Consider the following 14,875-nt stretch of genomic DNA (forward strand, 5'->3'; position numbering starts at 1 on the left):
TAGAAAACACACGTACTTAAAAATCCAAACAGGTGTCTTGATATTTTTCAGTAAAGAAAACAGGCTCTATTACAAACAAGTCGGTGGGAAAAACATTCCAACTGAACTAAGATCTTCTTACCAAACTGATCCCCTCTTTACAGTCCTGTTTTTCCTTGATCTAGGGAATTACCATTTGATGTATTTATTATCTGCATAATGAAAAGCAAAGGCAAAAAAATAAAATCACATTTTTAACTGCTGAAAATTATTACTGCATAATCACATGAGCCAAGACTATTAATATGCAATTAAAGGGACAGGAAGCAGAAAAATAAATACTTGGGCAAATGGACAAGGTATCAAAATCCAAGTCCTTTCACTAAAAATCAGCCTTAAAAAAACCCACACTGAACTTAAAAAAAAATTCCCCAGTGTACAAGTCACTGTCTCAGCTGTACATGAAAGCTGCCCAATCAAAGTTGAAGCATTAGTTTCATTAGAATAATAATTGCTAATTACTCAAAGTGTATTTATAAAAATACATGAGTTTTATTACATGGACATAATTTATTAGATGTATAATTCCCTTTTCATTAACTTGGTAACTGCTTTGTTTATACGTTTCCATATATTGGTTTGGAGGGAGAAGAGGGAAAAGCAGTATTAGAGAAAGACAAAATAATGGCATAGTTCTTGTCCTAAAAGTTCTACATTTCATTTTCTCTGATATAGGTTGTGTCTTCATTTTTCCTAACTGATGGACTTCTGGACTTCTCCATAATCCAGCTACTGCTGACTAATGCTCAAACTCCATCTGCAGAATGAGCATTAAAAACAGTAAATGGAAAGAATAAAGCAGTTGAAAAACCTCAACTCTGTGGCAACAATGCATTTGGCACTCACATGAGTATGCTGGAGCTCCACAATTTCTGGAGAGCTGATCTTGGCTAAAAGCCCAAGTCAAGGCTATTTCTGACTTTCTTGATGTGAAAGACCACCTAGTCACAGCTACTGCAAACAGCTGGGCAGGTCAGAAGCAGCCAGAAGAGTTACTGCTGGCCTTTAAATATAGACTAAAAATTATTTTGTCTTCATTAAAAGAGTTTCTTGATATCTCAAATTCTGTAATGTACCACTCACCAGAAATCCAAACCAAAATGAACACTGTTTAAAAGCAACAACCTCAGCAACTAAAAGCCTGAAGATAACACAGAAATTAAATACTAGCTGCAAGTGAGGTCACCATAATGGTGACCAAGAATAATGGCCTATATTTCAAAACTTAGCATTTCAGAATTCTAAGACTTCTCAAAAACGACAAGATTAAAATCCTTGTGACTTAGCAGCAGTAAACCTTAAATACACAAACAAATAATACTGTTCTTCAAATATTTTAACTCAGTATTTCTTAGGATTTGGATTTAGTTCTTATAGGTAAAATTCAGACACAGATTTTTACTCACTGCTTTAACCTGTTCTGTATTATTGATATTAACTCATTGAAGTGTTGCATTTTATTTCTTAAAGGAAAAAGGACCTCAACTGAGAAGTACGTGCTTACAACTATGAAGATGATAAAGCACAGACAAACACACCAAGTTTGGGCCTTTAATCTAAATACTGAGCTGTAGAAGACTACAAACAGTCTACATCTTACAAAAACAGTCTCTATTTATAATCCACCAGGTCAAAGTGATACTCACTGACTGTACTTAATATAAGTATTTTAGAAGTTTTAATAATAGCACAAAAAGGCATGATTTCCTTAAATATTTTACCTGGAATATCCTTTAGATGAAGTAAAGGGGGTATCCTGCACCTCTGGGTACCATTTGTATCCAGAAAGTACAGCTGTACTTTGATTTAGTATTTTCCTTTTTAAAACCAAACGGCTTTGAAGTTGAGGTTGTTCCCCCTGCCCTCATCCCCCATCATAAAAGCAAGCATAAAAGAATGTACAGGCTTGATTCACAAGCTACTACCAGTTACTGCAAGAACTAAATTTAGAAGAATAGAGAGAACCAAAACTATACTTAAAATTGTGACTTAAATGAGCTGCCTCAGGAAGTATGATGTTTGACCATAAACAGACACATTTCATAGCTTTTTGGTTTTCAAATGGAGGAAGGGAGGAGAAAGCTCCTTTTACCTGCCCTACTGCTTTAGGAGAGTGGCACTGTACAAAGATTTAAAACAGATGTCAGATGTGCTGTAAGAAGGAATCAGAAAACCAGATTTGTTACCTGCCTGTAGAGTTAATCATTATTTATCAGGACTATTCAGACCTTTAACTCAGCTTGTAAGGCGTTATTCAAAATGCCAAAGATAAGCATTGACAGTCAAGATCAACAGAGGGAGAAAAAAGGACCAGTAGTGACAAATGAACAAGTGCCATTCACATGAGATACATGACATTACACATAACAGATGGCAAAACCAGTGGGCCCTTTACCTTTCTGCACGTCACACACCTCTCTTTTTTCACAAATACAAGCATACATGAAATTAAATTCTTATTAAATAACATAATCGAAATGTAATTTCAAGAATTCTATACAAAGGTAAAAATTCATATACTATGATCTTCGTAAAGGCAAAGTTGTTTTAGAACAAAGATGCTCAGTAGATAACTGTAAACTTGCCAAGGCAGTGGCATCCATTCCATGGAAGGAGTTCCTGAAGCACTAACCAAGTTGACACCTGCTTTTTGTATCCGGGAATACTCCTTTCACAATTCCCACCATTTTACTTCTCCAGATTCAGATTAAAAAATAATCTCTTCCCTAACAAAGGGAACAGATACTGTAGCTCATCTCAACTTCTCCAAACATCTGGTATTTTGAACACCATGATGGAGCTATTCATCTACTGGCCCAAATGTAAAGCAAAGTTTTAGATCCTCAGAAACAAGAAATTCAGTAAATTAACCTTATCATTGCCAATCACAAACTGTAAGTAAATCTAAGCCATGTAAGCAGTGTATGTCATTACACATAAGCACAAAGAGTTAACACAGGCAGCAAACTGAACATAAAAGGAAGAGCTACAAGAAGATTTAAAGCAATAATGGATCCTGATATCTAAAACACTGTAATCAATAATTCATAAGTAACGTTTGCCACAGACCTTACATTCACCGTAAGCCATATTTACATGTAACAAACTGGAATTTATCTCTACCCCAAGACAGTGGAAAAATCAAGATTTGCTTTGAAGCAAGAACACAAAACACAACAGTAAAGACAAGAATGTTGAATATACCTTGTATTTGGTCATGGTGCTAAAATGGTTGTTCCTGAAGAACACACAAAGCTCTCCCTCCTGGACAGCTGAAGTCAACTCACACAGTCCATGGTATGTCAATTGTGTAGCTGTGTTATTTAGGAATTGCTCAGCAACAAACCCTACAAAAGCAATACACAATGTTATGTGTCTGTTCCACACTTGCTAATATAAAAGCTGGTTACAACAGTAGTATTTTTCCCATCTCCCCCTCCTACTAAGATGCCTCCATATTGCCACAAATTTAAGGGAACACATTCAGGGAGAAAACAAGTTGAAAGTGCTAAAAACACAGCATTGTAGAGAACCCTCTCATGTTCAGAAGTGCTGTATCCACTTCTAATACTACTGATTTTTTTCCCTTTTGTCACACACTATATAATTCATATTCTAACTATAGGAGATAATGCAGAGCTGAGCTGCAACCTGAATGCTGCCCATACTGCCTCTTCATAAAGGGAAGTTCTCTCAGGCTTTTGAAAAAGTACACTGAATAGATCAAGGGAATGCAGCTGATTCCTGTTTCAGAAATTGCATCAGAGAAGTTCAGAGGACAAGCACAGTGCTGTCTGCCAGCCCAGGGAAAGAAGCTCAGCAGGCAGAATGCAGCTCTTCACACTTGTATCTCTGCACAACAAGATCCACATGAAAAATATGTAACTTGGATTTGTTAGGCTACTTTAATAAAGCATAAAAAATGTTACCCACCTTCACTAACCAGTTCACTGTTGTCTGACTGTTTACAAGAAATGATCTTCTCCACCAGCTGATTGTAACTGCAGTTACCAACTGCTTTTACTATGTCAGCAACCTGGAGCAGGAAGGAACAGCACACAGAACAGAGAACTTACCTCTGTGAAGGACAGAACACAACTGCAAGCCTATGGCAATTACTCATAAGAAAATAAGAGTTCAAAGAGAGGATGTTATCCCCCTTTGGTCTAGTAAATACTAGACCAAAAGTTTTAGCCCAGAGTGTTACATATTTTACTGTTTCAGATCCCATGTTAAATCTTTCAGTTAACCCTTAGCATCAAAAGCTGTTGCTAGAGTAGATGGAGGAGAGAACAGGGCATCATTTGGATCAGTGGGGCCAAGGGGGACTCCAAGGAGTAAGAGAACAGCAACTCTCACCAACAAGGCATGAAAAAAATCTGAGGCAGATTATTCCAGCCAAACTCACCAGTATTCCCCTAATTAAACGGTACCACTGTCCTGTTTATTAAATAATATAATTAAAAATAAATTATATGTTTGTTAAACATGCAGTTCTCTCCAATCAATTCTACAGTCCTCATTTCTCAAAAGCAGTGCCTAGTAAATCAGAATTAAAGAAAGGAGGAAAGTAACCTTGCATTCCTCCCAAGTGTTCTCTAATAAGCCTCCAAAAACTATGACTGGGAAGCTGTGTCTGGTGACTTATCTCCCTCAGAAAAACAATTCTCATTTACAGTCAAAGAAGGCTTTTCAAGTAGTTTGACAATAGACCTGGGCTCTGCAAAGTTCCTGCACTAAAAAACACACACAGTCTGTATTCCCTCCTCAGTTTTTCTCACTAGATTTAAAAAATCCATTACCATAATCGTTATTGACTCGTTAAAAATCTAAAACGTTCCCCTCCCACGAGTAACATTCCCAATAACTTATACTCTGAGTTATTAATAAAAAAAGGAGTTACCTGAGGATCCACTAACCACCCGTGGTACAAGGGGATATCGAGAAGATCAAACACGATGCATTCAGGTGTGTATTCGAACACTCGAACACCTGTAAACTTCACATTGACATCCAGACCCGTCTGCAGCTTATGGAGAATTGCCATGGCATCACTCATGTTCTGACAGCAGAAAGAGAAAAAAACAGATGACCAAACAGAGCTTTGGACACTTGATGGTTACTCTTGCAACTCCTAATCACTCCTAATCAATTCAACACTTCAAAAAAATTGTACAAAAGGGGAAATCACCTCAACAGTTGTTTCAATGCTTATTTACATAATTCATTCTCATTGTGCCAGAAGATATCTGAAATATAAGAATTCTCCCCCCAATCAACTGTATCTGACTGTTTCTTCCTCTACAACCATAAGCTGCTTTTAGGCAGCTCTTGTTGCTTTTAGCTCTATTTCCCATAGGCACAAGCCAGATGTTGGCAAAAAAACTGAATTATAAGGGAAGCTCCAAGGGACTTTTCTTGAGGTTTCTTCTCCCCTTTAAGTCCTGCCTTATAAGTCAAGCTGAAATACTTGCCACTACATAATAAATGAACAAAACAAAGATCTACACAGATCTACCTGCCAATTCTAATTTCAGGGTTCAATACTTAAAGTGATGAAAAATTAAGACCGATTTTTTTCTGTTTCATAAGAAAAGTTTGCTATCTTATTTTGGGCAGACCTTTAAATGGCCTGTAGATTCTACTGTGGAAACAAGTCATGAAAGTAACACTTATTATAGCATTGATCCCAATGGAATCCTAAGGAGAATTATCAAGTTATGAAGAGCCAATCACACAAAGCAAAGATGAGCCAAAGAAAAAGTGCTTTGTGAGACAGTTCTCTTGAACCAATAGACAAGAAAATTTCCTGACATGCAGGAAAAAGAATTTTCCACCAAGTGAGAAGATTCCACAAAGAGTATGATTAGAAAGTATGTGCAAAAAATGCAGGGAAACTGAGGCACTTTTTGTCTGTTGTTTGTTTGGGCTTTTGTTGGGTTTTGCAACATTCTGTTGCGTAAGAGAAATTCAGGCTTGCAACGATAAGAACAAAAACCATGACAAAACCCAGAAATACAGTTTTGTCAGGAGATGGAGACACAAAAGATTCACAGACCAAGTTAACTGGTCTCTAATAACCATTAAGATGGTTAGAGACAGTTGCCTCTGTTGTCTTCTGATCCAGTACCTGCACTTGAGCATGGTTACAATGAATGAGAGAGTTCCAATGCTTGCAACCCTTTAACTGCATTGTTCTGTCACCAGGAAGGTAAAAGCTCCCTCTACTTCAATACATGTTGCTTCATCCTACTGACAATTTTGCTGTCACGAGATTTAGAATTTAGCAAGATTTATAAGTAATTCTCAAGACTAGCTCAGACTTTCTTTAAGAAAGTTTTTATCATTATAATAGCAAAGCAAACCACCTGAACAAGTGCATGTCATTAGTAGGGACCAGATATCAAGCATGAAAAAAACAACTATCAGAGGTATTTTGAAAGAAATTTGTTTATACTCTTACTCTGCTAAAAGAATAGGAAGTCTATAGTAAGTCAGCACTAGTCATCACAAATTCAGATCATACATCTACAGACAATAGTTGCTTTTATTTTGTAATGTTTACTTTGCAAATGAAGCAGGATTACATCAAACTGACCAGAAAACCACAGAAATTTCTCCCTACATTTTCAACAGTATCATTACTACTTCAGCTATTTCTGCTCCTTCAAAACAACTTAGAAGATTCCCAGAACAGAAGGCTTCTTTAAAATTACAATGAAATATTTAAGGTATGTGACATATATGTAGTAAATCCATATCTTTGAGCATAAGAAAGCTACAGAGGTTGTACTTTCACCAGGCATATAGTTTTCATCACCCTCTTGTATGTTGGTTATAGCTATAAACCTTCTGCAGCCCAGAACTGTGTGCAAAAAACCAGCCAATTTTGTTATTACAAAAGTGATTCCTATAATTTGACACAAATCAAACCCAAGTTACTCGATTTGGTTTTTCAACACTGAATAAGAGCAAGAAAAAAAAGACCGAATAGTAAACAGAACTAGCTTGAAACCTACCACCTATCAAAAACTCAAATCACTTTTCCACGAGTAACCAGAAAACCAGCCATGACTACAGACAGAGCTTCAAAAACTTGCTCCAAGATAGTATGCACTGCATCAATATTTTTTTAAACCAACAGCATTATCTTTAGCATAGAAAGACTTCCCTGATGATAAACAGTGGTCAGTTCAAATAATATTGCCTTTCATAACCTGGAATTAATCTCTTTTTGTCCATCACTATTAAGAACAAGACCTTCTTCTTGCTCAGTTTACACCCTCAGAGAAACTCTAGCAGGCATCACAGAGCAGATCACACTGAAGACTTGTAAGAGAAGACTTCAAAAAGCAACCACCCTGTTATATACTTTTATTTGTACCTCTGTGTTACAGTTCCTCAATAAACTCCAAATTCTTATATTCATAACAGGCCAAAAAAATATCATTTCTTCTGTTAACACATACTGAGCACTAATAGAAGTATATATAAATAAAAAATATATAAACCAAGAAACTACAAACAATGGTTTATATGCTTCTGTTTTTTAACAAGGTGATAAATCCTAGGTGAGAAAAAGTTTTAGTTTCTTCAGACATAAGCAAGTGTATTTTAGGAGCAGCTCCTTACCTGCTCATAGTTAAGTCTCTGAATTTCAGATATCTCTTTAGGTTTTGCGTCAAGAATATAGTCTCCTAAAGAAAAAAATAAAAAATTAAATTTATTCCATACTCAAAGCTTCAATAGTTCTATGAACACTTCTGAACGAAGCTGACTGATAACAAATACCATCACTGAAATTTTCTACCAATGTAACGAGATAGCATTGTTTCATAACCTGAATCATAATTATGGAGTAAAATATGAGTATAAAAACCATATTAAAACCATATTAAGAAATTAATTCTAATGGCCAACATTGTTACTAAAGCAGCATTTCATAATCCCTTAATTGTTCCGAAATGTACCTCCCTCTGTACCTTAACTTTAAAACACAGAAAGGTCAAACTGTTCATGGTAAAATATGTAATTCCATAACACAATTTAAAAAGGCAACCCCTTCTGCTGAGTGATACTAGGAATGTTTTGGCATATGTTTCAGACACCAATAATTCTACAAAACTTGTTGTGCTGGTTTTGCCTGGTGTAGAATTAACTGTCTTCCCAGTGGCTGGAATGGGGCTGGTTTGGATTTGTGCTGAACACAGGGATGATAATAGAGATGGTTTTGTTATTGCTGAGCAGGGCTTACACAGAGCCAAGGGCTTTGCTGCTTTTTCTCCTGCCACACTGGCAAGGAAATTAGGGATTCATGGGAGGCTGGGAGGAGACACAGCTGGGACAGGTGACCCCAACTGACCAAAGGGATATTCCAGAACATATGGCATCACACTCAGTATATAAAGGGAGGAAGAAGGAGGCAGGGGGAGGACATTTGGGGTGATGGTGTTTGTCTTCCCAAGTCACCGTTACACGTGAGGGGGCCCTGCTCTCCTGGAGAGGCTGAACACCTGCCCATGGGAAGCAGTGAATTAATCCCTGCTTTTGCTTTGCTTTCCCTATTAAAATTCATCTCAACCCACAAATTGTCTGGCTTCCAGTTCTCTCCCTGATCCTGCTGGTGGGGGAGTGGGTGAGTGGCTGCTGGGGCCTGGCTGCTGCCTGGGGCTGAACCACAGCACCTGCATTCCATCTTTGTCTACAACACGAATGTGAATCAACACACTGGGGTTCAAGATTTACCACATCTTCCAGATTTTATTACAATGTTTTTGTATTTATTCTGTTGCTCCACTACTAAAAAAATGTTTCTACTCAAAGAGAAATGTCATTATAGGTTTCCTCATTTATAATCTTTTAAGTTAAAAGTGGTTGAAGTCTGTTTGGTTTGTTTTTTTTTTTCAGCTGAAGAAGAACCGTGAGGCAACTGCTAATCCTGTTGACTGAATAGGAATCTAAATAATTTGAGCACGTAATTTTGTTATTCAATTTAATAAGATAATTCCAGAAGCTAATATATGCCTCCAAGAAAGAATACACACTGGAATTATGCAGTGACTTCAGATAGTGTTATTCTATCAACACAATTACAAGAAATGTTTAGACACAGGCCAAAAGATTTCTTAGGATTTTTTTTTTTTTAATTATGTAGTTAACTTTTTTCTTCCACCAGAAGTTTCAGTGATTTGCTTCTGTAAAGAACAAGCTACATTCTTTACAAACAAAAGGAAAAAAAGAAAATATAGTAAGGTTTCTTCTCATACTTAAAAAAAAATAAAAATCAAACCTAGTCTATTAAGTTCAAACATTTTATATTTTTTAGGCTACAAAAGGAAAGAACTGAGGTACCTACAGCTTAAATACTATCACAGCTGCACTTTTAACAGCTGGGTCATGGGGAGTATTGAAGTTACAGCCCTGTCAGATAGAAAGAGCTGCAATTTTGCTGAACACTGACCATGATAACAGTGTAGTGCCTGTAAATGAGACCCCAATCATTGACTACATTAATTTCCCCTGTTATTTTAATTGGGTCACAATTCCAAGGATTAGAGTTACTGCAGAGAATTAAAGACACGGTTGACTTACTGTGTCAACTTATTCTGTCAACTATAACAAAACAGCAATACAAGAGACATAAGTAAGTTTAAATCTACCAATGTGTTGGTGTACTAAGCCATAGCAACTGCATCACTAGAGTAACCACTTAGGAAAGCAGGACAGAAAACTTCTGGAATAACTGAATATTTTAAGTAGTTTTCTTGGATCAGGAGTTCAAGTAAAGCTGAATAAAACAGTAAATAAAACAATTCTACATTTTTACTCACTATAAAGTATAATATACAAGTGAATACAATTTATTGTAATTACTAACCTAAGTATTCCATCAGCTGTTCAGCCGTTATGATTTCCATCATTGGTGGCAGCTTAATCTGTGAAAGTAAAAGTATATTTTCTTTAAAATGCCAAAACACTGCAATTTAGAAAGCATCAACATGGCATTTCTAGATGGAAGAGTTGTGATTACATTTGCCTCACCAATTTATAAGGCCATCAGTGTACTGGGACTGAGAACATTCCCAAGACCTCTACTAAGTAACAGCTACGAGAACAGATTAAAAAAAGGCACTTTGGTTTTCAGAAAAACCACATGCACACAGCACTTTGTCTCACCTACAGCTCTCTGCACAGCACTCCGTGCTCCCACCAAAACATTTCTCCAGCCTCCCCCTCCACTTCCCAGGAGCTCACAGCACTCACTGCAGTGGTTTAACTGCAAGCACCCAGAATTAACAGAGTGGGAACTGTGGCCACACGTAGTTAAGGAAATTTCACTTTCCTCAGGAAAGTCTTTGACTCTCTCCTGCATTATAATTCTTAACTGAGTACTAACTCAAAAGCTTCCTGCATACAAAGTTTGTAAAGGATCTGGTGGCAGGAGCTGCTGAGCCACGGAACCAAAGACTCGTTCAGGTACAAGGAAACGACCTCCCAGCCCCTCATCCTGCACTCACATTTCCAGGGTTTGGTTTAACTCCACACAGAGCACAGCAGACACATGAACTCGGTGGTGAAGCTTCCATTCCCCTCTTGCCTCACCTATTCCCACCATCATCACCTAAAACCAAACACCTTGGCAGCAGAGCTAAAGCTAAAAGCTTCTTAAAACTCCTCCATCCATCACCCTGGGTACATGTTTTGGTTGCACACTTCCATTTACAGATCTCGCTGCAGTAACAGCCAAAGCACCAACACATACAAAGACATATTTCTGGCAACCTGAAGGAAGGATATTGTCTTTAACTGCAGTGTGCTCAATTTTTATCTGCACAAATATGAATTTTATTTTTCTAGGGTTTGGGGTTGGTTTTTTGGGGGGGGGTTAATTTTTAATCTCTCTCTTCAGTTTTTAACCTTCTCATCCTATCACTCTCCAACATCTTACCACTGAAAGTCTAGAAAGTCTAGTATTTATTTTATTGGGAATTTTTTATCAAGTTCCTCAACGCCGGTCACCACTCTCCTTGACACATAGAAATACATGACATCTTGAAATAGAAAGACATGAGGTGAGACTGTTAACTCATATTGAAGATTTTATAGGCTCCAACTACTTTGCTGGTTGTGAAGAGGAAGTAGAGAACCATGAGATGGAAGACCAATACACAAAGCCTTTGATGCAGCATCCCAAACTCAGAAATACAGTACAGCAACACACTGCACTGTCCACATTGTGATGAAGAGGGTTTTCAGTCTGAAAACTAAGCTATTTTAATAACTTGAGAGGGAAAATGAGGTCTGATTGGGCTAAATCTGTCTTACCAATTTTTAATCATACTTGACAAAAGGCAAATGTGTTAAACATGAAGTTTCATTAGATTTGGAAGAAGAAAGAGACCCAAGTTAATATGGCCTAGTTACTCATACTCTGGCTAAGAAATATGCCCATGCTTGGGGCAGAACAGGCCACACAGCATAAGCCACACTTTGATCAACCCATACGTGGTGAGCACAGAAAGAAGCTGATAGTATTGGGATATGGGAAAGGAAGGGAAAGAAAGTAATTGTTTGTAAAGCAGAAAAACAGTGAAGCATAAATTCATAAGAAGGCCTAATTAGTTCTACTTATAAAAAAACCCCAATTTTAAAATTATATGAATTAAACAAGCAGAAAAATCAGTCATGCATACATAGGCACGTGGTTTTTTTTAAAAACATGTATTAAATGAGTGACAACTGATTGTAATTTACAAAACTTCTTAACCTCTTCCCAAAACTAATACTCAATAGGCTAAAGATTTTCATGATCTTTAATCCTGTTCATAATATTCACACTGAGTATTCACATAAATACAATCTATTGAGCCATGTAAACAACAGGACTGTAGGTTTAAAAAGCTGCTTCTTAAACTTCCTGTTTGGATTGGCAGCATTCTAAGCTGGGCACAGCCCTGAGCTGGGTCTGGCTCAGTTCAGCTCCTAAGGCACAGCACTGTCATAGCACAGAACAGCATCACCCACACCAGCCGTGCCTGTAGTGGTGCTGGGCCCACAAACAGCACAGATGTGCCAGGATAACAGGAAGGAAAATGAGCAGGAAGGAAAACTGGCTAATGATTGGAATTCTGCCTCACGACTGTAATGCTCAGAATTTACTTTTTTCCTGCAGAACCAAAGCGAAGTGGTTTCACTCGTATCTGCAGGATCTCTCTCAAAGCTGGATATTTTAACAAGCCAGTCTCAAAATTAACTGCTTGATTAAATGCCAAACAAAGTTAATTGCTTATTTCACGGCATAATTTCAGGGCTGGCATGTATCATGGGACCTTGATCACACCTTTAAAGTGGGTTAATGGGGTTTCCACACAGTTGTAAGTACTTCTGAACAGAGCTGACTTAAGGATATAGAGAGAACATGACATTTCCCAACTGTTCAGAGCTTCATTGGGAGCACTTAGACTACAGGAAGCGTACAGTGAAGAGGAAATGGGAAAGAAAAACACCTTAAAACTCAAGAGAGTGAAAAATCATAGAGAACCACAATAATTCTCCAGACAACAGAAAAAAACCAATGTAAGCAACAGTAGTGAAAGCTGCTGTTGTCCATAATCTATTATTTTGAGGGGCACATTTTCTCAATAGGTTTCAATGTTTAGTTGCTAGACTTTACATTAATTTCACACTGTAGGAAAAATTAATTTCCTCAATTCCCACCCATTTCCTGTACCCCTCTACTGCAGTTTCCTGGTCTTTCGCCCTGATGTCTCTTCCTAACTCTAGTTACTCTTCACTTCCTACACTCAGGAGTGGGAATCTTAATCCTCCTCACCCACCTACCATGTGACATACAGCTGAGACACCTTTTTAATCAAAAGACAAGACTGGTAAACAAATTTTCATTTGGAACAGATTGTCTAATACAACCTGTACAGTTTCTAGGAACTAGACTACAAACCCAAAATCTATGTAATACTGATTTTCCCCTATATTCTCCCAAATTTCAGAAGGGCTTAAAAAAAAAAATTAAGTGATATAGTCCTGCACAGAAGATAACACTTCCAAAAATACTATGGATGTAGAAAGGGACCAAGCAAACTTCTAATGGCTTATATAATAAGCCTGATATGAGACTTATATTGTAGTCTCAAAACATGTTTATCTAAAACATGCAACTCCTCTGAATTCAGTGTTCCAGGAGAGGTAAGGGTGGCTTCAAGCAGCCTTGGCAAAAAAACAATTAATACTCTCTGCAAATATGCACCCCCTGCCTTGCAGGAACAGCTTCATAAACTCATCACACGACAGCCTGACAGTGCGTGCTGCCGCTGACATCCTGAACACTCCACTCCGCCAGGTTTCCTCCAGCCCCTCAGAGCAGGTTTCCTGTTCTGGAGAAGGCACAGCTCCAGTCCTACTGATTTGTGGGCTCAGCTCATCCCACAGATGCCGGGAGGAGGCTGCCAAGGCCCCTTCTGAGCATCCATCAGCAGCTCACCGGCAGCTCCTCCGGAGCCTGGGCCAGCCCATGCGAGCAATCTGTGCAAACTGAGGCCATCCGGAGCTCCAGCCCAGGAACCAGAGCGAGCAGATCACGTGTGAAGGGCCAGTGCCAGACCTCAGAGCAGGCACCACCACTGCAGGCTCCGACACATGAAGTGGATATCAGCAGGAGCACGCTGTACTCAGCTCCTCTGAAAAGAGGCCATTTTTATGAGAACCTGAAACTATAGATTTTCAACCAGAATTTTTTACTGCACCTCGGTTTGGATACACTTAAGCGCGAGTGGTTATATAACATTTACTTACATAATTGTTACAATCGCCTAAATAGGTAATTCATACAGTTCCAAAAGTTACCAAAATTGTAGTAGAACTTGGCACGTAGGGAACACAGCTCCTCCCATTTGTTGAGAGGACTGTGATAGAAAAAAACTTTCAAACACACTGTCAAATATGCTACTGGCGTTATTCTCCTACATAAGGACAAGATAATTCATATGCACTCACTTCTCAAGACAGTATTAATATCATTTATATTTGAATTGCATTGCATTTTCCCTTTGGCTTATTTTATGTTTCAAAGTGATTTGTTTCTCTCTTCCCTAGACATTTCAGATATGTAATTCCTGTGCAACGTGTTAAGTTTCACAGAGTTCCTCAGCTACGTGACATCACATTCTACCTAAGAAGCACAGAGCAGAATCACACAGCACCCTTATTAAGCTTTTAGCATCTGATGATTGCCATGGAGTACACCCTGAGTACGGCTACCCCCACACAAACTTACAGCTTAAAGCAGTGCCAGGAGTTACCAGAAAGTGTTGCATGAACTACACCTAAAAAAGATCACAAAAAGCACTTTAAAAAGCAGGTTTTTCATTACTAAGCTCAACTACATAGCACACCACAACTTGAGCAAAAACTGAGCAGTCTCCTGATTTAAATCAGCTAAAAAACAGTGTGCTACGCTACTCTGCATCAGAGACAACTCATGCTTGTATATACATTTTAAAATGTTTGTTTCAATACTCTACTTCTGCTTTCATTTCCATCACACCAGTCTAAAAGGTTACCACGCTGTTTTGCACAACACCTACTCTGCTAAGTTGGTATCATACCGCTTTTGTTTTCTTCTTACTTAGAGCAGAGGAGTTCTGCTACGGAAGTGTTACAGAAATGTCCTTCTATCTCCTACAGGCTGAACAACAAGTTACACTTACACAGGCAGGCTACAAAAACACTTCAAAAGAAAAGCAATTTCACAATTTTAATATTTAAAAGTATAGCTTCTGCAATCTGCCACCTCCAAGTTTTATGTACCCTTTGAAAGTAG

The 14,875-nt window shown here is 38.0% G+C and overlaps 1 protein-coding gene across 3 annotated transcripts in view; it reads right to left on the reverse strand.

Annotated features, from left to right (window-relative positions):
• Nucleotides 1-14,875, reverse strand: part of FAM63B (family with sequence similarity 63 member B) — a 33,300-nt gene that overhangs the window by 15,067 nt on the left and 3,358 nt on the right. For all 3 annotated transcript variants that reach the window (XR_001876850.1, XM_017827477.1, XM_017827478.1), the window contains exons 2-6: nucleotides 9,917-9,974; nucleotides 7,672-7,736; nucleotides 4,943-5,101; nucleotides 3,973-4,075; nucleotides 3,244-3,386 (exon numbers count right to left, since the gene is read on the reverse strand). Coding sequence is in view for 2 of the 3 variants with exons in the window: in XM_017827477.1 (XP_017682966.1) it covers nucleotides 3,244-3,386; nucleotides 3,973-4,075; nucleotides 4,943-5,101; nucleotides 7,672-7,736; nucleotides 9,917-9,974 (528 nt within the window). In the remaining variant the exon portion in view is untranslated. The remainder of the gene's footprint in view (nucleotides 1-3,243; nucleotides 3,387-3,972; nucleotides 4,076-4,942; nucleotides 5,102-7,671; nucleotides 7,737-9,916; nucleotides 9,975-14,875) is intronic.

The sequence above is a fragment of the Lepidothrix coronata genome, unplaced genomic scaffold (assembly GCF_001604755.1).
Source record: "Lepidothrix coronata isolate B3197 unplaced genomic scaffold, Lepidothrix_coronata-1.0 Scaffold140, whole genome shotgun sequence".
Classification (NCBI taxonomy): domain Eukaryota; kingdom Metazoa; phylum Chordata; class Aves; order Passeriformes; family Pipridae; genus Lepidothrix; species Lepidothrix coronata.